The following is a 26,259-nucleotide window of genomic DNA, read 5'->3' on the forward strand; positions in this document are numbered from 1 at the left end:
GACATAGATATATACCCCCACAGCGCATTTGTCATAATATGCCACTGCAGCTCTATGAATGAAAAGTATTTCTATCAGCAGCGCATAGTGCCAGCAGCTGGCCGGCCGATGATGCTGAAATAGTTTTCATACATAGCGCTGTGGCAGCATATGTGTATAGAAGCACTGTGGGGGCAGATAATGCTGTATGTCTTCCCCCCCCCCCAAGTGCATCTATATACATATGCAACCACAGCACTATGAAAAGTATATCTATTAGCAGCGCATAGGGCCAGCAGACAGCTGCTATGCGCTGCTAATAGATATACTTTTCCTTTATAGCGCTGCGGTGGCATAGGTATATAGATGCGCTATATAGCGTTATCTGCCCCCCGCAGCGCTTCTATATACATATGCCGCCGCAGCACTATGTATGAAAAGTATCAGCACTATGCGCTGCTGATAGAGATACTTTTTATTCATAGCGCTGCAGTGGCATATTATGACAAATGGGCTGCGGGGGGGGGGGGGGTGTATATATATATATATGCGCTGGCAGGGGTTATAGCTTTATTAATGTGCTGCAGGGGGCATATTAAAAAAGCACTGGGGGGCTAGATATATAGGCTAAATGTCTGCCCCCCCCCCCCGCAGTGCTATATATCTTGCCCCCCACAGTGCTTTTAATATACATATGGCCCCTACTGCCACTCACAATGTTCATTTTAAAAACCCTGCAGAGAGCCCTGAATGGCTCTTCAGTACCGGCCATTCAGAGCTCCCCGCGGAGGATTTAAAAATGAAAGTAAAAACAAATGATACATTGCAGGGTTGCAGACCATGCCGCCCTGCCGCTCCCCTGATTAATAACTTCTGATCGCATCGGGTCTCAGAAGTTAAACCTGGTGCGATCAATCCCTCAGCCCCTGTACTACAACCCCCATCGTAGAACAGACTCTGTTCCATGATGGGGGTAGTAGTACAAACACTAATGTAGCCTCCCCAGACTCCTGCAGCCAGGGAATTACTACTCCCATCAAGAAGTCTGTTCCATGATGGGAGTAGTAGTAGTAGCACTGCAGGAGTCTGCTGATGTCACCTCTTCTGAGCATGCTCAGAAGTAATAATGGATATTATAAACCAGGTGCAAACGGATGACATAAAGGCTCATCCGTTTGCCATAGACTTCAATGTTAAAAATAACGGCCGTTAATTTACCCGTTTCTTGTGATGGATGAAAAATTTGTGCATGTGCCGTTTTTTCTATCGTCACAAATATAGTCCGTTATTCATGATGGGCTATAACGGGTCATAACGGATAATCAAAAAATCCCATAGACTTGAATGGGATTTTGTAACGGATGTTTAACATCCGTTAATAAGTTTTATAACGGATCTTTTAATGGAACAACCCTATAGTGTGAAAGCAGCCTTACATATAAAAGTAAGAAAGCGACTCATAATGAAGCTCTATTCCACATCTCAATATTGGATGGGGAAGATGAGGACTCAATTGGACACCTACCTCCAATAGTGCACTCCATCCTAGCGATAGCAAAACAACATATTTTGAAGGAATGGCTCACATCTCGTACGCCTACCATATGTCACCTCATTGATGCCATGAAACAATTGTTCACTTTAGACAAAAAAGTTGTACTACAATACAAAGACCGTATGGCTAAAAAGTTTTTCACAAAATGGAAATCCTTCCTGACGAAATATTATAATAGGCTAGAATTGATAACAATCATGACACCTTTCCAACATACTCAGTGGTACTTGACAGCAGCTCTTTCAGGCTCTCTGGGGGATCTGGAAATTACTGCACCAACTGATAATTAGCCATATGGGAATAAAGTAGGTGAATTGTATTATATCATTGTTACTGAGAAGTAACCTAAGTAACCTAGACGGTTACGCTTGTGAATGTGCGGGGGGGAGGGGGGGGGGGGACTGGGAGGTGATGGCTGCTTGTGTATCTGTCCTATCTGTCTTGTCAGTTGTGTCCTGTGTTAAATATTGTGAACTCCTGCCATATATGTTATCCGTATTTGAGTTTGCATATTGACATATTTTGCTCTTATACCATGTGTATGACTTCAATATAAAGCTGTTTCCTTGTTCAGACAGCCCTTCTGACATTCACTAGAGCACCTATGGAGTGTCAATATAGATTACAGTTTCCCCATTATTGGCATGAGCTCTAGTCGGTGGTTAGTCCCTACTGTGCAACATTCATGCCCTATGGTTCGGCCTAATTGTTATCCCTGTATGCTCTTATTAGAAAAGGGTTAGGACGAAAGACTCCGTATCGTGACCAAGAAGTCATTATACATTGAATTCTATTGTGTGGTAATATTCTACAGAGTTGATCCATTATTAGCTCACTTCAACGTTGGCACGTCGCATGAATAATACATGGTTCATGCGTACCCTGGATGATATACCAGAAGATGCAAATGTGTTCCATACGTAGGATGTTTAGAGTGTTTAACAGGGTTGCTGAATACTCCCATGTCAACATACGCATGCATTCTCATTTACTTCCGTGTTTCTCCGAAAATAGGACCGGGTCTACAGTAAGGTATGCAAATTAAACATCATGGCGGTTCCACGGTATTTACACCCCCCCCCCCCCCATTATTATCATGTGATGGGTGCAGCTCTGAAGCCCAACGTCCCTCCGCCCACGCCGCCGGTTTATCAGCCCAGCACCCCACATCGGGGTAATAATCGTTTGTCACCCGCAAGTGCAGCTTCTCTCCCCCCCAAATAATGATTGGCTGCTGCGCTGTATCTATTCCTGTGCCCGGGCTGCAAATAGGGTATTACAAAACAAACTTTAACTTACCGTACTTTCGTCCTCCGTTCCCCCGTTGCTAAGGCACCGGCCTCACTATCCTCCGCTGTTATCGCTGCTTCCTGGTGTTGGGACATCACAGAGCCTTCAGCCTATCACCGGCCGCAGCGATGTCCCGCCTCGGCCGATGATAGGCTGAGCCGACTGTCATGTAAGAAGCCGGCCGGCTTCTTACATCACAGTGGGCTCAGTCTATCATCGGCAGAGGCGGGACATCGCTGCAGCCGGTGATAGGTTGAAGGCTCTGTGACGCCCCAACACCAGAAAGCAGCGATAACAGCGGAGGACGGTGAGGATGGTTCCTTAGCAACGGGGGAACGGAGGACGAAGTTAAGTTTGTTTTTTAATATTTGCAGCCCGGGCATTGTCTAGGTCAGTGGTCTAGGTCTTATTTTCGGGGTAGGGCTTATATTGCAGCCCACCCCGATAATACAGCTAGGTCCTATTTTCGGGGTAGGGTGTATTTTCGGGGAAACACGGTTGTATTATTTTGTGTTATTTGATTTGCTGTATGTTCATCTCTATTGGATTTGATTTTGTATCCGTTCTCCAAGTGACTTTGTAATTCTTTTGGAAAACAATAAACTATTATAAAAAAAAAAAAGTAAGAAAGAGCTGCTGGGAGCTGTAATCACTGCCTATTTAGAGGACAGGAGCTTCTTCAGGGTCCTGTACAGTACACGCAGTGTCTTAAAAAGTAATATGGAGCAGCCCTCACCTGGAGCAGCTATTCCTGGCAAAGGTAAAGAGTAGTACAGAACATGTAATACCTCCCTGTACTGTAGGGGGCGCTACTAGACAGCCAGTCAGTGCAAGCCCTTTAGGAATACCGGTGTTTTACCAGTAAAATGCCCATTCTGATTGGTCAAATCTTCCAGCCATTGACATGTTTCGCAAATCTGGACTGTCCGTAGCATTGTATTGTGAATCTGGCTTCGAGTTACAATGGTCCAGAAAAGACCATTGTATGTTGAAAATATTGTATGTTGAGTCAATTGTAAGTTGAGGGATGACTGTATTTGAATGTAGCTTTGTAGTACACCTCGGAATTCAGGAGGATTTAGTCACTGACTTTAACTTAATGGTGATTTTGCAGGTAATTTTGCAGAAGTAAATCTTTAGTGTTTTGTATGTGTAGATGTTACAGTTCTCTGATACTCTAACTCACAGTCCAAATTACGGAATCTACTAGTGAGAATCAAACAGGAGGTGACTGTGCAATGTGTAATGCAATATAGGAACTCCACTATATGCAATCTATGACATGACAATCAGAGATGCATATCCTGGGAGAAGCATATCCCCCTGACATGGCAGAGAGGCTATCACTGGTCCAACTAGAGGCCGATAAGATATCCAGTGAAACTCAGCAAGGCCCCAGTTCAGTTTTTCCTTGCTTGAAAAAATCTGTCTTGGGGCAGAAATGTTAAGAAACTACCCTCGTAGCAGAGCTCAAACTAGGCTAAGGAATAACTTTGTTGCAGACAGAGCTAGTGAATGGTATGTGATCTATATGTAGGAGGTATACCTGACATTAGAAGTACCTAGGTCACTACTTTGGTGGTCTCAGTAAATAAAAATTGGGAAGCAAGACATTTGCTCCTGGCTAGGGCTAGACTGAATAAACTAGATTTCGGTTAATCTCTATTCCCAGGAAAGGGGGTGGAGTTCGAACGGGCTCCTGTATTGATTGGTCAGGAGTTTTACATTTTTATGAAGCTGTACAGAGCAATGCAATACATTAAAAAACAATAACCTCAGCACACTGTAGACCTTTGTGTATGTTTAGACTTGTGGTGCAAATCAGAAAATAATTAGAAATGTAGAAAATACACTTTGCATGGCCATACAATATTGGAGAGACCTATTATGCATCCAGCAAACCTACTATACCTTAGCCACCCGATTGCTCTAATGGGTAGTAGCTGGAACTACTCTAATGGGTTGTGATTGCTCACCACATGGGGCACAAGTTAGCAACAGGATCTTTATCTACATTTTCTCGGCAGCTGCTCACACCTGTGTCTGCGTGGTTACATTTGTAAACCGAGTACAAGCTCTAAGGAGCGCTCCTCCTGCACTACAGGGAAACACCTTCTAGTTGTAGCACATTGCTTGCTACACAGTCACAGCCGGAGCAGCTAACTGAACAGCACCCATCAGCATAGAGAGGTGGAGTCGGAACTGTGCAGGGACAGTGGTTTAGTGCAGCAATGTCTTCTCCCTGCATTGTCCTTTCAGAACATTCTATAGGAAATGCATTACTGTCATTAATATAAACTGCAGACATCCAAACATATCAAAAGTTTATATTGGACCAGGCCTTAATCCTGAGACCCGCAGTGACTGTGGTAAAGCGCACTTCACACCCTGCCAGGCAAATCTGCCTAATGCTCTCCATAGACTATAATGTTATAACTTATGATCTTAGCAGGTGTTGGGACTGAGACCTGGTCCAATCTAAAGTTTTGACATGTCTGGACAACTTGTCAAAAGTTTATACTAATGTAATGTTTTTAAACTAATTTATACCCCTATTGACCTCAGTGACAGCTGTACAAGCATATACAGTGAGTTTGTTTTACTGGTGTCTATCTATGTAGATAACTGCGTGTTTGCGCATCCGAACACAAAGGAAAAAATATAATATATTCAGAATTGCAGGATAAATAGAATTTCATGTTATATACTGTATGTTTTATGATGCCCCTGTAAATCGATATATGTTGGAGAGACTAAAAACACATTTAACCCATATCAACATACTATCTATACTTCTAATATACATCTTCTCTATACTTTCTGGTATTGGATCGACTACCAAGGTGATACTCCATTCTTTACTTTCTACCTTATTTTTACATCACTTTTTCGGAGCTTTAGGTTTGCATAGGTGCTACCAAACTTTGTCTCAGAAAAGCTGTGCAAGGGAGAGGCACATCTGGAGGCATTTCCCATGGAAACCAAAAGACCTTACCCAACCCATGTCTAAGATCATAGCTAAGAATGGGCATAGGAAGGCTTTGTTCCCGCTACAGAATTTCTGTCTGAAGTTCTGTTTAGTAATTTCAGACATACATTTTGGTGCAGCAGAATCTTGTTGTTGGCAATGGGATTCAGGCGCGTAGTGCACACTACAGAATTTGGCGGATACTCCGCAGCTGAAATTCCGCTACAAAAGGAATGATCTTGCTCATTCTTAAGGCGGAATCCATGTAAAAGACATTGCTGTCTATGAGGATGGTAATGTACATGCGGTCCTAGTGTCCACTGATTCATTTGCTGTCTGCACTCGGAACCTCGGTATGGAATTTTTTCTTTTTTTTGTCCAAAGCTTCCTCAATGTAACCTAGCCTAACCGTTACACCCAGGTATAGCCCAGTAATTTGGCATTGTGCATGAAGCCTAACAGGTTATAATGTTCTGTTGAATTATTTGGCATATCAGCAAGGCAAACAAAAATGTATGAAACAGTTAAATATACAAATAAATTTGCTATATTTACCTGAGAAAATTTTGGCAGAAATGATTCTTGCTCTATACCCACTATAAGGTGTATTAGCTCGAGGACAGAAAGTAACTGGCAGACTTGCATTATCAGTCCAATTGCATGGAATGTATCTGCATATGAATCTGTGTACACAATAAAAGCAAGATTGTAAGAAGAATAAAGAACCAGGTTCAGGGCGGCAAAAACACAAAGCTATAATGAAAGACATATCCTCATTATGATGTCATAAATAACAAAATGACAAGTACAAGCAACAGTATACAATTCACATGCTGTTCACATGTTGAGACATCTCTCACTTTTCTCAAAATACAGTTTAAAAAACTATAGATTATGCAGGAAAATTTAAAGGAAACTACATTACATATTGGGCAATAGTGGCTTTATGCAGTCCCAAAAGTGTCATCTAAGTGTCCCTCTGTGTTCATCTTTTTGCAATTCCTATTAGGATCTGGTCTTCACTGCAAGAGGCCACAATGCTACCCCTGGGAATCATCCCAGTATGTGTTGCGGCTGGCCTGACACATCAAGAGATGCTGGTGAAAGGCGCCAAGGCACATGGAGAAACATATTTGGGTACTGGATGAGGTCCTGGGATGGTGGTGTGTGTGGGAAGTCAGAAACATGCAAAACAAATCGGGGGGTGGGGGGGGGAGTGGAAACACAGGTTTTTAGTTTATCAGAATCTGTCATACATAGAGGAGGCAATGTGGAACAGACCAATAGGCAGAGACCGAGCCTGGGAAGCAGGCTGAGGTGTCAAACACTGTAACAATATCAGATACAAAGAACATCTTTGCTTGAAACTCTAATGCAAGGTGGAGTTGGGGGTGGGACCAATGGCTAGGGACTAATTTTAGAAGCACACCCTGGCCTCTTAAAATGCCAAGGCATCCTAGAGGAAGGAGCATGAAGTGGAGGGTACCATTGGCAGGTAAACCAGCAGCTGTGTCCAATAGAAGATGCCATATGTTAGCGGTAGTGCAGCGCCAATGCTACACAGCATATTCCCTTAAAGGGGTATTCCAGGCAAAAACTTTTTTTTATATATCAACTGGCTCCGGAAAGATAAACAGATTTGTAAATTACTTCTATTAAAAAATCTTCCAATAGTTATTAGTTTCTGAAGTTTTCTGTCTAACTGCTCAATGATGATGTCACGTCACGGGAGCTGTGCATGATGGGAAAATATCCCCATAGGAGCTGGACAGCTCCCGGGACGTGAGTCATCAGAAAGCAGTTAGACAGAAAACACCAACTCAACTTCAGAAGCTAATAACTATTGGAAGGATTAAGATTTTTTAATAGAAGTAATTTACAAATCTGTTTAACTTTCCGGAGCCAGTTGATATATAAAAAAAAGTTTTTGCCTGGAATACCCCTTTAAGATCAGTTTTCCCCTTTATCCTATGCTGCCCTAATTTAATATAACACAATATCATGTATTATATTGTATTGTGTGTGTCACCCCTTAAGGACACAGACAATTTTATTTTTGCATTTTGGTTTTTTCTCCTCACCTTCTAAGAGCCATAACCCTTTTATATTTCCATATTCAGACCAATACAGGGCTTGTTTTTTGCTTGACCAATTGTACTTTATAATGGCATCCCTCATTTTACCATCAAATGTATGGCAAAACCAAAACATTATTATCTGTGTGGAAAAATTTTAAAACTTTGCAAACTTTGGAGGTTTTTTTTTTCACACATTGTATGGCAAAATGACATGTCTTTATTTTGTGGGTCAATATGATTAAAATGATACCCATGTTTACACGCTTTTCTATTATTGTACTGCTTTTAAGAAAAAATATAAAAAAAACTTTTTTTTTTTTTTTTACAAAATTAGTATGTTTAAAAAAGGAGTCCCCAAGGAGCTCAGGGTTTTTCTGTTCTTGCACTTTTTTTTTGTTCCTCCTCACTTTTAAAAAATCATAACCCTTTCAATTTTGCACCTACAGACACATATAAAGGCTTTTTTTTTGCGCCACCAATTCTACTTTGTAATCACATCAGTAATTTTACCATAAAATCTACAGCAATAGCAAAAAAAAATAATAATTGTGCGACAAAATTGAAACAAATAAACTCAGTTTTGTAACTTTTGGGGGCTTCCGTTTCCACACAGTAAATTTTTCAGTAAAAATGACACCTTCTCTTTATTCTGTAGGTCCATATGATTAAAATGATACCCTACTTATATAGGTTTGATTTTGTTTTACTACTGGTGAAAATTATAACTGTTTGCATGAAAATTAGTACATTTAAAAATGTCCTATTCTGACCTCTATAACTTTATTTTTCTGCATACAGGGCGGTGTGAGGACTCATTTCTTTGCGCCGTGATCTGAATTTTTAATCGGTACCATTTTTGTTTTGATTGGACTTTTCAATAGCTTTTTATTCATTTTTTTATGGTATAAAAAGTTACCAAAAATCCGCAATTTTGAACTTTGGAATTTTGTATGCCATTGACCATGCGGTTTACTTAACAATATGTTTTTATAGTTCGGACATTTACGCACACGGCGATACCACATATGTTTATATTTATTTTTATTTACCCCATTGATTATTTTAAATGGGAAGAGAGCGGTGATTCAAACTTTTATTAGGGAAGGGGTTAAATGATATTTACTAACTTTTTTTTTCACTTTTTTTTTGCAATGTTAAAGCCCCCATAGGGGACTATAACATGCAGTACATTGATTGCAGCCACTGATCAATGCTATGCCATAACATTGCATTGATCAGCGTTATGGGTGGTCGATTGCTTCAGCCTGGATCTCAGACTTGGAGCAATCAATCTCTGATCGGAGGCCAAGGAGGAAGGTAGGGACCCTCCTCGTGTGTCCTCAGCTGATCAGGACACCGCAGTTTCACCGCGGTGATCCCGATCAGCCCGACTGAGCTGCCGGGAATGCTTTTTTCTAACTTTAGATGCGGCAATCAACTTTGATCACTGCATCTAAAGGGTTAATACTGGACATCACCGCAAACGTCCATTATTAACCACAGGTCCCAGCTACCATTAGCCGCCGGGACCACCCCGATATGACGTGGTGTCACTGCATGACCCTACGTTATATCACAGGAGCAGGCGTCCCTAAGAAGTTAAAATCGCTCTATTTTGACCTATAACTTTTTCCTTCTCCTGTATACGGGGCTGTATGAGGGATCATTGTTTGCTCCGCATAGATTCTTTTTGGTACCACTTTAATGTATGTGTAACTTTTTAATCACTTTTTATTAAATTATTTTGGAATGTGAAGTGTCCAAGAAGAAGTAATTTTGGCATTTTTTTATGTTTCCACTGTTAAATGGTCACTCTCATTAAAACTAATTTTTGCTATTGCACTCCTTATGGTAAATAAAAAAGATTTCTAATATACTTTGGTTAAAAAAAAAGTTTTCTATGTTTTACTTGTGCTTAAAAAAGCTCAAGAGCATATTTTCCCCCATCTTATACATAGACTTTGGACCGAAGCCCAAACACAGGAAGTGCAGCCTGGAGTGCTGAGGGGGGAGGGGGGTGTCCAGCCAAACAGCATATGGCAGTTAAGTGTGAGTGGAGCTTTGATTGGATGAGGCTGGACACACCCCCTCAGCACTCCAGGCTGCACTTTCTGTTTTTGGACCTCAGTCCTAAGTCTGTGTATGAGATGGGCAAAAATGTGCTCTTGAGCACAAATAAAAGGAGTGCAATAGCAAAAATGTATTTTAATGAGAGTTACCCTTTAACTGAATGGGATCATTAACATGATATTTTGAGAGTTTGGACATTATGCACACAACAATAAGAAATATGTTTATCATTTTTTTACACTATTTTTTGTAAAATGGGAAAAAGGGTCGATTTTCCTTGGGGAAGGGCTTATTCACATTTTTTTTTACAGTTTATTTTACATTTTTGTATGTCCCCATAGGGAACTATTTATAGCAATCAATTGATTGCTAATACTGTTCATTGCTATGCATAGGCATAGCAGCTATCAGTATAAGCAGCGATCTACTTCTCTGGTTCACTAGAAGGCAGACCAGAGAAGAAAACCCCATGAGAGGGGTCGGATGCAGATGGGTGAACCTCTGTCTGCCATCTTGGCTCATGTGATCCCTAGGACATGCCAATTTGATTAGCCATGAGAGAAGTTGCATTGCAGCAGATGCCATGAACTGTATTGATGAAGGCATCTATAGGGTTTATGGCAGCATTAGCATGATGGCTGATGTCCGCCATTACCTACCAGGGCATCGGGTTTGTTCTCCTGATCCGTGGGGGTCTCAGCACTGAGACCATAACTGATCAAAACTTTTGACGTGTCAACAGTTTTCTGAAATGGGAGGGACACTTTAAAGCTGGATTGTATCAAATGAAATAGTGGATGATGAATATGTACAAAGACCCTATGAAGTTATTTTTCATTTATTAATGTGCTGTATATTATGTAAACAAACTTTCCCACCATAGGCTTTGTAGAGGTCATTCCTAAGTCTTGCATTGTACACTGTTTTATATGAATGCTTAGTATAAAACAGAATCAAATATATACAGCCTTAAAATTACCAGTATATGTTTATTTGTTAAATTATTATTCAGCAGAATATTAAAGGGGTTATCCAGAATTTTAAAAAAGCAAACAAAAAAAGTGCCATTTTGTCCTTAGGTTGTGTGTGGTATTGCAGCTCAGATAGTTGGAAGTAATTGGAGATGGGTTGTAATACCACACATCCTGAGGACAGGTGTGACAATGTTGTAACAAGAAATCAACTATGTTTTTCTAATACTGTATAACCCCTTTAAGGGTGAGGTCACACATAGCACAAGGCACATATTTCACGCTGTAGGAAATATGTTTGGAGGTGATCAGAGTTTTGACTGTGATGCACAGGACTGCCTACAAACCTTACTGCACACACATGGCTGCGGAAGCCCTGTGTGTCTGCTCATGTGGTGACCTGGTACAGAACACATTACTCTCCCTTTCCTCTCAGGTAGATATTGCTTCAGGTGTTTCGTCCCACAGCTTCAGGGAACTTGTCATTTTATTCTGTATTTATTGCTTCATGTTTTATGTTAATGTATGCCGTTTATCCTGTATAAAGTGTACTGAACCTTTAAATGAAAGGTTGCAGAGGAATCATGTGATTACTGTGGCCAATCAGAGTCCAGCTCTAATCCCCCTGGTCTGGCTAGACAGGAATGAGTCAGTTTGTGAGAAGTTAGTTTGAGTTCAGTCAGGACAATGTAAGCATCCCTGCAGCATACCTGCCCCATACCTCTAATGGGGACAGGTTCACAGTCTGGCGAGGAGAGAAATGTCTGGTCCTGGGCAAGAAGGAGAAAGGGGAGGAGAAAGTCAGTGCAGTGTCCAAGTCTGAGGAAAGTCAGTGCAGCATCCAAGTCAGAGAAGTCTGTAAAGTCTATGGAGTAGTCAAGTGCTGACCAACTACACTAACCGCTAGCGTCCTGCCGTCCAGGTCAAGTCATTAAAAATCCAAGTTGCAGGGAGTAGTCGCTATATTGCTGAAAGGGCCCTGTAGCGCAAGTCAAGGAACGAGAGTAGAAAGCCATTGGCAGCTGTCCAAAAGTCAAAGTTCACCCCAGGCAGTAAGCAATTCCGTGGATGTAGCGTACCCCAAGTCTATGTTAATTGTCTCCAAGTCAGTCTAAAGTCCAGCTCACCCAAGCTATGCTTGTTACAGCTGCACCATAACTACAAGTCCCAGAGTGCTCAGTGATTTAAAGTGACATATCATGCAAGTTAACCCCAATTATTGGACTACTAAAGTTTGCTGTTATACTGCATGGATTGTAACATCTGCTTGCTAGACCTTTTCAGTTAAAAGTAGTTTCCGTAACCCTGCATCTGTGGTCTAAATTGCCCTAGCACTTGGCCCAGGAAGCTGCTTATGCTTAACCGAACACTACCCTGGCGTCACAAACTCTATTCCACAACACTCTGTCCATATACTACACGCCACCCTGTTGCCTACCACACTGATAGAAAAATGTCTCGTGAATTTCCAGCTGCCCAGAGGATTTCTTGTAGCATGAAATATGCTGCGTATGCACTATGTGGGACCCTACCCTAACTGTTATTCCTGTTTTACACTGAAAGATAAAAAAAACTGTCCAGAACATCTCAATAAACATATTCCATTTCAGTCATTCACAACAGAATTTGAACTTTAATGTATACCTTTTCCAAAGAAAAGCAGCCTGGCTGTCATATTGGTGAAAATCCATGAATGACCACAGAATTGTATAAGGTAATACACAGAAAGATAGGTCTTCATCCTGGACTTGTAAAGACAGAAAACATAACAATTATAGATTCTACAAACTGGATGTCAATTGCTAAACCTATTTCTTTATTGTAGTTACTTGTTATGTCGGCCATATGTTGTCAACATTTTCATTGCCCTTTATTTATTTCTTCTTGTCAAAAAAATATAGGGATAGTTATACTTTTGCATGTTAATTTCACTGTGGTTACCTCAATATGTGGACATAAAACAGTCAATAGTCATTAAGTCATTGTTTTCCATATTCTTTCTGACATTATGAAAAACTCCTTATTCCCACTTTCTGACTTTATCCAGTTAAATATCAGCAGTTTTCTGCCATTACTTGCAGATTCATACAAGTTTAGGAGGAGGCAACTTGTCTTCTCCTAGAAAAGATGGGTGCATGTCCGGCACCTGAGGCGAATTAGATGTTAGTTTCTTTGGAATCACTGAGAGATACTCATTCTTCTTGTTGGATAAGAAACTAGTTTATTTTGATAATTTACTAAAAACTATTTACTAAATCAACACGTTTCGCAAGGGAACCCTCGCTTCGTCAGGTCTATATAAAACAGGATGCCACTAGTCTTTTATCTATATATATATATATATATATATATACACATACATATACACACATATGTAAGCGCATGCCCGATTTTAAAGGGAGCGCGGGAAGCTGGATGTCAGGATGACATCACTGGATGGTGGAAGAGACATTTACATATTCTATTATGGTTGGCAACTTCAATCTGGTTGGCAGTATGGGTGCTGAGTTCTGCTTCTTTGTGAGTCACTGCTTGTGTTCATAACAAAGTTTCATCAAAACCATATAGAATTGGAATGATGGCATGTGTTCATAACACAGTTTCATTAAAAACGTATTAAAATATAATAATAGTGGGGAAAACACATTTTCTGCACAGTAATAAAAACACATTCATATAAAACCTTAAAGATGATATTGATAGCTTAGAAATATTTTGAGGGATCTACATTGCTGGGATGGGCTGCGGTGTCGGTACTGCACTGCAGCACATCCCAGCAATGTAGATCCAGCTTCCCGCACTCCCTTTGAAATCGGGCATGCGCTAACATATGTGTGTATATTGCCTTATGAGAGAGAAATGACACGGCACCCAGGACACTTCTTGCAATCACTTGCTGCTTTATTGCTTGGAGCAGGGTATACACGAAGATGCACTAAACCAACAGCGCACTTGTTTCACGCCACTATGACGCTTTATCAAGTTAAGATGGGAAGGAGGGTGGTACAACCCCTTAACCCTTAGTGCACACATACAAGGTAATCCATTTACCAATACATCAAAAAAGAGAACCAAAAGTGACACATAATAAATAAATACCAATACACATAATACAAAATGCAAAAACAAACATCATGAATCATAAAAACATACAGTATCACAGGAAGACTGACAGGTGATTCCTGTAATTAAAGCCTAAACGGCCAGTGGCTGCCATCCGGATAATCCATCTGGCTTCAGCCTGCAACAATCTTGTGTGCCTGTCCAAACTGCTGTCTAAATTATCAATTCGCTGCAAATTTAGAGACCGAACTCCAGTTATGTCCCCATCATGTTTGTCCTTCATATGTGAAATGAAGCAAGGGGATCCTTTCCCTGTGCGTATGGAGTAAAAGTGCTCCCGTACCCTATCAAATAGAGAGTGTATAGTTTTTCCGATATAGAATAACATACAGGGACAGATAATGGCATAAACAATTAAATCTGATCAACATGTCATGAAATCATTAATCGTGTGGCTAACAGGACCTAACTGTATGCAATGTGATGTCTCTAAATATTTGCAAAAAAGAACAATGTTCGCAACAGAAATGACCTTTCGGCAATTCTCGCTGCAACCAAACAAAATTAAAGGGCGTTGATTTGTGAGATCCAGCAGATCTCTGTCTGCTTGTAGCAGATGCCAATTCTTATTGATCACATGTTTTACCAAATTCGCGGCTGGGTTAAATAAAAAAATAAAAAATTGCTTGTTTTAGTTGTTTTTTCTTTTTGCGTTTCCGACCACCAAAAATGATATCTCTGCGTTCTTGTGTTCTTGCTCTATCAAAAGCCTGCTGTATTATAGATTCAGGATACCCCCTCACTCTCAGCTTGTCCATCACGGCACAAGATTGTTCAATGAATGTGGCATAGTCGGAGTTGTTCCTACATAACCTAAGGAAATGGCCATATGACAAAGCTCTTGTCCCATGAGGTGGATGGTAACTTGTATACACTAGAAAAAAACTTAAACAGGGGAGCGGGCAGCATGCTGTGCTCCCCTGCGATGTACAATGTATTTTACTTTCATTTTTAAAGTCCCCGCCGGGAGCCCTAATTGGCTCATCCGTATTGGCCATTCAGGGCTCCCGGCGGGGAACTTAAAAATGAAAGTAAAATACATCATACATCGCAGGGGAGCACAGCATGCCGCCCGCTACCCCTGTTTAATAACTTCTAATCGCATCGGGTCTCAGAAGTGAGATATGGTACGATCATTCCCTCAGCCCTGTACTACAACCCCCATCATGGAACAGTGATGATGGAGGTAGTAGTACAAACACTCAACCACCCGCAGACTCCCACAGCCAGGGAACTACTACTCCAATCATGGAAAAATTCTGTTCCATGATGGGAGTAGTAGTAGTCCTGGCTGTGGTAGTCTGTAGGCAGAGGTGTTAAAAGGGCCGTACATGACGGATGTTATAACGTGTCTTAACAGATGAATATGCCCGTTATTTTGACTGATGTTATTCAGCTGTTAGCACCTGTTATTTCATCCGTTATTATACATCCATTTTTCCACAGAAAACGGATGTTTAATAACGGATGAATACTCAGTGTGAAAGTAGCCTAAGACTGTTTTGAAGCCCTCAACTGCTGTGACCAGCTCCTCAGCTAGACTGTTCCATAAAGTCACAATTGTTACAGTAAAGAAGGCTTGTTGTCCATACAGACTTAATCTTTTTTTCCCTCCAGGCGGGGGGAAATGTACCTTTGTTTTTTAATGGGGTTTTACCCGGATCAGTTTTTCCCCATTTTTTTTTCAGTCCATTTATACACCCTGTTACAAATTATTATACAAATTCTATTTAAGTGTCACAAAGATTAAAAATGTTGTTTTTTAGTTTAACTCATGGATGGCATTGTGTCTGGGGGCTCTTTTGATCACTGAAAACAATCTCAGACACCTGTGATTATTAGATTGCCATGTGAGCCCACTTTAAAGGGGTACTCTGGTAGAAAGTTAAACATATTTGTAAAGTTAAACATATTTGTAAATAACTTCTATTAAAAAAATCTTAATCCTTCCAGTACTTATTAGTGGCTGTATACTACAGAGGAAATTCTTTTCTTTTTGGATTTATTTTCTGTCTGAACACAGAGCTCTCTGCTGACACCTCTGTCCATGTCAGGAACAGTCCAGAGCAGGAGAAAATCCCCATAGCAAACATATGCTGCTTAGGACAGTTCCTAAAATGAACAGAGGTGTCAGCAGAGAGCACTGTGGTCGTGACAGAAAAGAAATCCAAAAAGAAAAGATTTTCCTCTGTAGTATACAGCCGCTAAAAAGCACTGGAAATATTAAGATTTTTTAATAGAAGTCATTTGCAAATCTTTTGTATTATTAGATGTTATTTTCTTTATATTTCTTTTATATTTTTTGTATATTTCTGAGTTTGTGTTTTGTAGTTCCGCTTCGGAACACATTGTCATGCTATAGTCATGATTCCCAGTGGACAGGTGGATTAGGCTTTGGAGTGAACAGGGTTAATTCCTTGAGTGCAATTAATGCACCTGGTTCCTCCAGCCACATATAAACTCACACCTCTCCACTACCTACCATACATCTGAAGAAAGGTCACATGACCTGAAACGCATCATGCATAGTGTTTCCCTAGTTCTGCTTTGCTGCTGATGTTTCTGAGATGTTCCGATGTTTTAACTTGGATTTGATCAAGGAGAAGTAATTTTACCGCTGGCATCTGTCTTTCTATTCCATATTACCGGAGGTTCTACCCCTTGTGGAGGACTGTGATGAGCTGACTGCACTTTGCACTTTCATGAACTAATTTACAAATCTGTTTAACTTTCTGGTACCAGTTGATTTAAAAAAAAAAAATAATAAGTTTTCCACCGGAGTACCCCTTTAAGGAAAAACTATTTAAGGTGGGTGTTCCACATTATTAAGCAGAGCACCATTTTCAAGCAATATGGGGAAGAAAAAGGATCTCTCTGCTGCTGAAAAGAGTGAAATAGTTCAATTACTATTACTATTGACTATTAAGATATTTGTGGCTTATTGAGAACACAGAAAGATTTGTGCAGATAAAGGCACATTGAGGAAGATTTCTGCCAGATCCATGCATCAGATAGCGAGAGCAGCTGCCAAAATACCATTACATAGCAGCAAACAGATATTTGAAGCTACACATCAAGGTGTAGAGTCCTCCAGAGTCTTGCAACTGTGCATAAACCTTCTATTCGGCCACCACTAACCAATGCTTACAAGCAGAAATGGCTGCATTGGGCAGAAAAATACATGAAAACTAATTTTCAAAGTGTCCTGTTCACTGATAAGTGTCGTGCAACCCTGGATGGTCCAAATGGATGGTTGGTGGACGACCACCCTGTTCCAACGGCCACCCTGTTCCAACAAGGCTGCAACATCAGAAAGGCACCGGTGGAGTCATGTTTTGGGCCGGAATCACGGGAAGAGAGCTGGTCGGCTCCTTTAGGGTCCCCAAAGGTGTAAAGATGACCTCTGCAAAGTATGTGGAGTTTCTGACTGACCACTTTGTTCCCTGGTACAGAAGGAAGAACTATGCTTTCCCTAATAAAATCATCTTCATGCATGACAATGCACCATCTCATGCTACAAAGAATACCTCTGCATCAATGGCTGCTATGGGGATAAAAGGAAAGAAAGTCATGGTGTGGCCTCCATCCTCCCCTGACCTCAATCCTATTGAGAACCTTTGGAGTATCCTCAAGCAAAAGATCTGGGAGGCTATTCTGACATCTTGCAAACAAATTCAAGCAGAAACAGTCCAAAACCTCACAAGTTCAATGGATGCAAGACTTGTGAAGCTGCTATCAAATAAGGGGTCCTATGTTAAAATGTAACATGGCCTGTTAAAATGTTTAAAAAGTTAAAATGTTATTAAAAGTTTGCTTGAAATAGCTTTTAATTTTAGTATATATGCTGCAAACACAACAAATGACAATTTTCAGTTCTTAACAACCTATAAAGTGTTTTGAAACTTACTGTGCACAATAATTTGGAAGAGTGTATTGTAAGTTTTTACGTTAAAAAAGAATACTGATATCATTAGGAGGTTTGTTCAATAAAATTTTAATTGTACTCTTAATAGTTGATAACATGAGAATTATGGTGACTGTTATTTACATCAATTAGGAGAAAAATATAATGTGCATAATAATTAGGAACAGGGTGTATACTGTGAGACAGTGACAGGTATGGTGGTCAAGGATTGCCATATTTCGCTATATTGTATGTCATCTCTAGCAGACCATAGCTGCTAAGAAACCTTTGGTAAAGTCCATTTTCAAACCTGGATTTTTATGGAATGAAAGGCAGGCTGGTAGGGGGGGGCTTTTCATTCTCTTCAGTGTGGCTCAAAGCAGCACAAGGACTGAAAACAGATGGTTTATGGGCAAGGTGTAATTCAGTCTAGAGATATAGGTAAAGGTTCAGCTCACCATTAGCAGCATGCAGACCCAGATCACAATGAACTCAGCACACCCTCCAGCGGAAGCCACGGAATGAGCAAGGGCCGTGGTCCCAGGTACATCAGATGAGCACAAGAGTAAGGAAAATCCGGCTCCCAAAACTGGATAAAAGTACGTAGCTTTAATGTATCATATTAAAATCCAACATGGAAAGAAAAATGGTGGCTAAAAACACAAACGAAATGCACCAACGCGTTTCGACTTGTTAACAAGTCTTAATCATGGTCAATGCTTCAAACAAAATATATACCTTATATACTATTATATCCGGTGATGTCACCCTTTAGAGTGAAGTGTCCAAGTGGCGAGAGGTAAAATAAGACATGGACAATACATAACAGATGGTATATACTGGAGAGTCATTGTACATAAGAAAATAAAATATACATGAAAACTTCTAATAGATGTAACTCAGGTCATGTCTAAAGTTAAGTCCATGCGGGAAGCGAGTATCAAGAACCAAAATCCAATATGCCTCCCGTCTGAACACGGCCCTACTCCAGTCACCACCTCGTGATGGTGGGCGTACCCTCTCTAAACCAGTCACAATAATTTCGGGAATAGTACCTGCATGTTTTTCAATGATGTGTTTCGTAAAGCCTGACATGGATCTGTTTGTGATCTTGTTGCTGTCAGGTATGTAGAGATGTTCTTGGATTCTGACCTTAAGTTTCCTGCTCATACAGCCCACATATTGTAGGCTGCACTGTAAGCAGGTAATACTGTAAACTACATGATGCGTCTGACAATTGATAAAGCTTTTTATATTGTGTATCTGTCCAGTAGTACATGAATGGAATGTAGTCTGATTGGTCATATACTGGCATATAGAACATCTAGAATGACTGCATTTATCTCCCTTTGCATGTTAACCATGTATCCTGTTTAGGTGAGGAGTTAAAGTCACTGGGGGACAATATATTGTGGAGTGATCGTGCCTTACGGGGTATTACTCGGATGCCATCCTGAATAATATTGGACATGATTTTATCATAATGAAGAACTGGTAGATGTTTGTGAATTATTTTCTTGATTTCATGGAATTGTTCGGAAAACGGTGTAGTAAATGCAGGTAAAACCTGTGTGTTGGATATGACATTCTGTTTGTCCTGTAAATAGTAGCCAGTAGGTTTAGAATTTTCTATGTTCTCAGCCCTATTTATAACTTGTGATCTGTCAAGGCAGGTATGAGTATATGTATGATGATCTGATGAGGCACGTCTGGCCCTGACAAACTCTCCTATGGGCAAATTGCAAGTGACGTGCTCTGGATGGCAGCTAGATGAATGAAGTAGGCTGTTACCAGCACAAGATTTACGGAACATCTTTCTATGTATACTCTGTGATTCATGATCACCTTTTAGAGTAATGTCCAGAAAATCTATCTGGTCAAGTGAAATGTTACAGGTAAAAATAAGAGATAAATCATTATTATTGAGAAAATTAGAAAACTCTACTTCTTGTGACTGTGTACCCCTCCAAATCAGGAGGAGGTCGTCAATGTATCTCCCATACCAACCCACAAGATGAAAAAATGGGTTGGCAGGGGAGAGCAGGACGACCTCCTCCCAATATGCCATATACAAATTGGCTAGGGAGGGGGAAAAATTCGAGCCCATGGGGCAACCAGTTACCTGTAGATAAAATGTAGAATCAAAACAGAAAAAATTATGATGTAATAGAAACTGGAGGACATCTAACATATATTGCTGCAATACTAGACTATATGTACTGTATTTTTTAAGATGGTATGAAATAGCTAATATAGCTTTATCATTAGTGTTGCTCACGAATATTCGCAATTCGAATATTATTCGCGAATATCGCATATTCGCGAATTCGCGAATTTCACGAATATAGCGCTATATATTCGTAATTACGAATATTCGTTTTTTTTTCCGTTTTTTTCTTCACAGTACACATCACAGTGATCACCCCTCTCTGCTTCCAGCTTGTGTGGTGTAAAGAAGGCTGTATTACTACTGTGTGAGACTGGCGTGCAGAAATTCGCATATGCGAAAATTAGCATATGCTACTTTTCGCATATGCGAATTTTCACGTATGTTAATTTTGTATATGCTAATATTCACATATGTTGATTTTCGCATATGCGAATTTCCGCATATGCGAAAATAAAACGAGAATATAACGAATATGCGAATATTCGCGAATATATGATGAATATTCGTCCATATATTCGCGAATATTTGCGAATTCGAATATGGCCTATGCCGCTCAACACTATTTATCATGCGGAATGCATGTATAAAGAGCAGTTATATCGCATGACATCCAACTGTCCGTGTTTTTCCATTTGCGCTTGCAATAGTGTTTTCGTGTCTCTAATAAATCCTGTAGTCCGGGATACTAACAGTTGCAGAAGGCCATTCAACCATGCACTCAACCTTTCTAGCAGTGAGTCAATACCTGCTACTATGGGCCTCAAAGGAGGGGGGGATTTGTCTTTGTGTAGCTTAGGGAGTGCATGGAAAACCAGACATTTGACAAAACCTGGTAGAAGATATTCTGCTTGTCTTTTTGTTATGATGGACAAGGTTACTCCTTCTTCTAAAAGATGAGATAATTTGTTCTTTACAGTGTTAGTCGGATCCCTTGTGAGACATCGATAGGTATGTGTGTCACTCAGCATTTCTAGTATCAACTTTTTGTAAAGTAACGCGTCCATTACAGCAACTGAGCCTCCCTTATCAGATTGATGAATAATCAATGTTTTGTTACTGGATAGATCATGCAGAGCTTGCCGCTGGGAAAATGTAAGATTGTGATGAGGTATGGATGTTGTTTGATGATGCAATTTTTTCAGATCCTCTTCAACTCTAGTTTGAAAAACATCCATGCCCTCCGATCTAGATTGTATAGGATAAAAGTCGGGATTTTTCACTGTAAATTATTTGAATGTATTTTCCACGCTATTGACATAATTCAGTCTGCAGGCTGAAGCTGTGAGGATCAGGTACCTCTGATAGGAGTATTTGAGGTCTGCAGCCTCAAAGTGGTCTTTTTGAGATGTTTGGGATGAGCAGGAATTTATTTTGTACACTGCTCAAAATATAAAGGAAACACAAAGATAATACATCCTAGATCTGAATGAATGAACTAATCATATAATTTATTTTTTTTGTCTTTTACATAGTTGAATGTGCTGACAACAAAATTATCAATGGAAATCAAATTTATCAACCCATGGAGGTCTGGATATGGAGTCACATTCAAAATCTAAGTGGAAAACCACACTACAGGCTGATCCAACTTTGATGTAATGTCCTTAAAACAAGTCAAAATGAGGCTCAGTAGTGTGTGTGGACTCCATGTGCCCGTATGACCTCCCTACAATGCCTAGGCATGCTCCTGATGAGGTGGCGGTCTCCCGAGGGATGTCCTCCTGGACCTGGACTAAAGCATCCGCCAACTCCGGGACAGTCTGTGGTGGCGTTGGTGGATGGAGCGAGACATGATGTCCCAGATGTGCTCAATCGGATTCAGGTCTGGGGAACGGGCGGGCCAGTACACAGCATCAATGCCTTCCTCTTGAAGGAACTGCTGACACACTCCAGCCACATGAGGCCTAGCATTGTCTTGCATTAAGAGGAACCCAGGGCCAACCGTACCAACATATGTTCTCACAATGGGTCTGAGGATCTCATCTCGGTACCTAATGGCCGTCAGGCTACCGCTCGCAAGCACATGGAGGGCTGTGCGGTCCCCCAAGGAAATGCCACCCCACACCATTACTGTCCCACTGCCAAACCGGTCATGCTGGAGTATGTTGCAGGCAGCAGAATGTCACGTCTGTCGCATGTGCTCAGTGTGAACCTGCTTTCATCTGTGAAGAGCACAGGGCACCAGTGGTGAATTTGCTAATCTTGGTGTTCTCTGGCAAATGCCATACGTCCTGCATGGTGTTCGGCTGTAAGCACAACCCCCACCTGTGGACGTTGGACCTTCATACCACTCTCATGGAGTCTGTTTCTGACTGTTTGAGTGGGCATATGCACATTTGTGGCCTGCTGGAGGTAATTTTGCAGGTCTCTGGCAGTGCTCCTCCTTGCACAAAGGCGGAGGTAGCTGTCCTGCTGCTGGGTTGTTGCCCTCCTACGGCCTCCTCCACGTCTCCTGATGTACTGGCCTGTCTTCTGGTAGTGCCTCCATCCTGGTAGACACAGCAAACCTTTTTGCCACAGATCACATTGATGTGCCATCCTGGATGAGCTGCACTACCTGTGTGCATTGTAGACTCTGTCTCATGCTACCACTAGAGTGAAAGCACTGCCAACATTCAAAAGTGACCAAAACATCAGCCAGGAAGCATAGGAACTGAGAAGTGGTATTTGGTCATCACCTTCAGAACCACTTCTTTATTGGGGGTGTCTTAATAATTGCATATAATTTTCACCTGTTGTCTGTTCCATTTGCACAACAGCATGTGAAATTGATTGTCAATCAATGTTGCTTCCTGAGTGGACAGTGTCATTTCACAGAAGTGTGATTGACTTGGAGTTACATTGTGTTGTTTAAGTGTTCCCTTTATATTTTTGAGCAGTGTAGTTTGTGTGTGTGAGTGTAAAGGCTATATTTTTGTAAAAAAAAAAAAATTTAAAAAAGAAGCAGCAGCCCTGTTTAAAGGGGTACTCCACTGCCCCAGCATCCGGAACATTTAGTTCCGAACTCTGGGTGCGGGTTGCGAGGGTTGTGACATCACGGCCACGCCCCTCGTGACATCACACCACACTACCTCAATGCAAGCCTATGGGAGGGAGCATGGCAGCTGTCATGCCCCCTCCCATAGACTTACATTTAGTGGGTGTACCCCTTTAAGCTATACATTTGTGTCCCTGACTAATATGTGCCGTTGTTTGCTTGGAGCTCTACAGAGCTAATCTCCCACAATACTTAAAGGAGTAGTCTAGTGAAAAGTATCTTTAGTCTGTTGTGCCCGGGTTGAAAAAAAAAAAAAAAAAGAAAACAAACTTTAACTCGCCTTCATCCGTTCCCCCCGTAGCACCGCTACAGCTGTTCGGTCCTCCGGTCTTCTTCCTTCTTCCATGCATGGATCGTCACACTGCACTCAGCTTATCACTGACCGCAGCGATGTCCCACCTCGGCCTTTGATAGACTGAGCACAGTGTGATCATCCGTTCACAGAAGAAAGAAGAAGACCGGACCGGAGGACCGAACAGCTGTAGCGGCACTATGGGGTAACGGAGGAAGAAAGTTAAAGTTTGTTTTGTTTTCTTTTTTTTTTGCAGCCCGGGCACAACGGACTGAAGATATTTTCATTAGACTACTACTTTAAATAAATCAATCAATCAATCATATCCCAGCATAAACATCTCTTCTTAAACTTAACAAAGGTCATTTTTTTAATCTTTCCTCATCCCAGGAGTCCATGCCTGTTTTAATACATGGTGATATCCTGCTGAGAAACTGCTTGACACTTCACATTGTCCTGTAGTCTATGATCTACAAGCACATTGACATCCGTCTCTATCAGTGACTCTCCCAGCTTTACTTCCCCATAGGACATATGATACATGTAGGTCATTAGTACCCAGAACTTTACATTTACGCACATTGAACCTCACATGCCAAGTCAATGCCCAAACAGATTTAAAAAAGTGTATTGTAAAAACAATTTTTTTTAATTATATAGTAGAAATACAATTCACCTTTAATTCTTAGTGATCCCACGCAATCAGACCCCCTTACGGTGAGATAAAGTACTGGAGTACCCCTTTAACCTCCCCCCCACAGTTTTCTTCTCTACCCACCACTCTCTAACTTTATCAACTTGATTTGCTACTTTTTCCTCTAATTACATCCCTGCTTGAAATACTTTGTTTTGTTGGAAAGGCAAAAATAATAAAACACAATATGGAAGAATGTAATATTTGTGCAGGTTCATATGCATTTATGAAAATGTCTCTAGGAAGAGATCATGTGCATTGCTCTCCAGACTATCTTGGCAAAGTGCCATCAGAAAAAACTAAACAAAAACAGCAGCTCCTTATCAAGATCCGTTATTCTAGGCCACATTGGTTAGAAGCCTTTAACTCTTTGGATCACATGTCCAACCCTGTAGCTACAACAAAGAGAACACTTAACAGACCTACCTATTGGATGCCAAACTGTTCGGAATATTTTGCTGTGCAGAGCTGCCTCTTCTCGGAGATCTCACTTCCAGGTTAAACAAAGTGCAGATGTGACTTCTTTGAGTCAGTGCCTCATATCCTAGGAGTAGGAGTCACCACCAACATTTTGTTGTAATGTAAAAAGCAGAAGGAATATTTCCGAATTGTTCACAACAAAACTAGCACACAAGTCTCTGCAATCCAACAGTGTCTAGCTAGTAACTGGGAGGAGGAAGGCACACCCATCAAGTATGCTGAGCTCCTTCTACTTCCCTCCTACTTTACTTTTTGAGCTAGTATTCAGCTCTTTACTGTTACTGACTTTTTTTTTTCTTAAAAAAATAACACACTGAACACAGATTGATCTGTTTACTGTTACATTGTCTTCATGACAAGAAACTACAGGCACAGGAAACAGATTTATCTGTTATAGGGTGCATGCATCTAAAAGTATGAGAAAGTGAGTCGAATTTTTCAATATGATATGTAATAAGCTTGATTCAGCACATTTGTCTTCTCTACGTTACCTTATGGCTGGCACGCATTTAGACCAAAATCAGCCTTCGTGATGTTCTGACTTTTTCTATTTTGTTTCTCATTCTTTTTTATCAACACCAATAATTTTTATCATTTTTATTGACTAAAACAGGTAACTTTTCAGGATTAGCTGTCCTGTGTGTTTTCACCAGAATCAGTACTATTTCTGGCCGTTATATAACTTGTATATAGAATCTTTCAGAAGATTTCTGCAGGCTTCATCGCTAATTTGCAGTTCTCCCAGAGCTGGTGGGCAGAGATCTCTCCTCCCCCCTCTATAGACTTTTATAGTTTGTCTTGCAGACACTTCAACGGACTCGATTCCAGACTTGTTGCAGGGCGCACAGAAACTTGTTGTAGTCCTCTGAGCGCCCTGCAACAAGTCTGGAACCAGGTCCGTTGAATTATACATATCGGAGCAAGAAGTCTGAAGCTTAATGGTGAGTGCGGGCTACCATTACTTTCTATACTAGAGTGATTTTTATTTTATTTTAGTTTATCACAGTTAAAATGTTTCACCACACACCTAGAACCATAAGTTTAAAAATGTTCTATTCATGTAGCTGCGTGAGAGCTGTTTTTTGTTGGGGGAAAGGGATAATTAGGAAGCAGCAAGTTTGAATTTGTTTTTTTTATTAACTTTTCAATGTGGGGTACAAGCAACATTAAACGGGATAATGAGTTACAGTAAACATATCCCCTATCCACATGTGTCTGATCATGGAGGGTTCTGACCAATGGCACTCCCCGCGATCTCCATTTCAGGGTGATTACAGTTGTCAGCAGTCGTAGACGGTGGTCAGCATTATGTGAAAGGTAGTTGCAGCCATAAAGGTAGCCTCTCAAAGACCCATAGATTAAATAAGGACCTAGGAATCTAATGTATTGATACCTGCAGAATAAAATTACCAAACATTTTCTAGTTATGCCCCTGACATTCACAAAATGGATATATGGAGTTTTTCAGTGCATCTGATAGTCTATCCTCTCTCTCCACTCTCTCAGTAAGGAATCTGATTGATTGCTATGGGCAACTGGTCATCTTTTCCTCTGAACAGGTCTTGATAAATCTCCCCAAATACATTTTCCCGATAATCATTTTAAGGCAATTATTTTAGTTGAGACAGTTAGAGATTTCCTTGTTAAT

At 40.7% G+C, this 26,259-nt stretch overlaps 1 protein-coding gene across 4 annotated transcripts in view; it reads right to left on the reverse strand.

Annotated features, from left to right (window-relative positions):
* HACD4 (3-hydroxyacyl-CoA dehydratase 4) overlaps positions 1–25,080 on the reverse strand; it is a 33,616-nt gene extending 8,536 nt beyond the window's left edge. The window contains exons 1-4 of one of the 4 annotated variants that reach the window (XM_056520145.1): positions 24,558–25,080; positions 18,397–18,527; positions 12,556–12,658; positions 6,348–6,475 (exon numbers count right to left, since the gene is read on the reverse strand). In XM_056520145.1, the coding sequence (XP_056376120.1) occupies positions 6,348–6,475; positions 12,556–12,658; positions 18,397–18,408 (243 nt within the window). In that variant the 5' untranslated portion in view covers positions 18,409–18,527; positions 24,558–25,080. Of the gene's footprint in view, positions 1–6,347; positions 6,476–12,555; positions 12,659–18,396; positions 18,530–24,557 lie in introns of those variants that run through there. The other 3 variants (XM_056520165.1, XM_056520175.1, XM_056520155.1) reach the window with 3 other exon arrangements.
* Positions 25,081–26,259: the final 1,179 nt, after the last annotated feature.

This window comes from Hyla sarda, chromosome 1, assembly GCF_029499605.1.
Source record: "Hyla sarda isolate aHylSar1 chromosome 1, aHylSar1.hap1, whole genome shotgun sequence".
Classification (NCBI taxonomy): Eukaryota; Metazoa; Chordata; class Amphibia; order Anura; family Hylidae; genus Hyla; species Hyla sarda.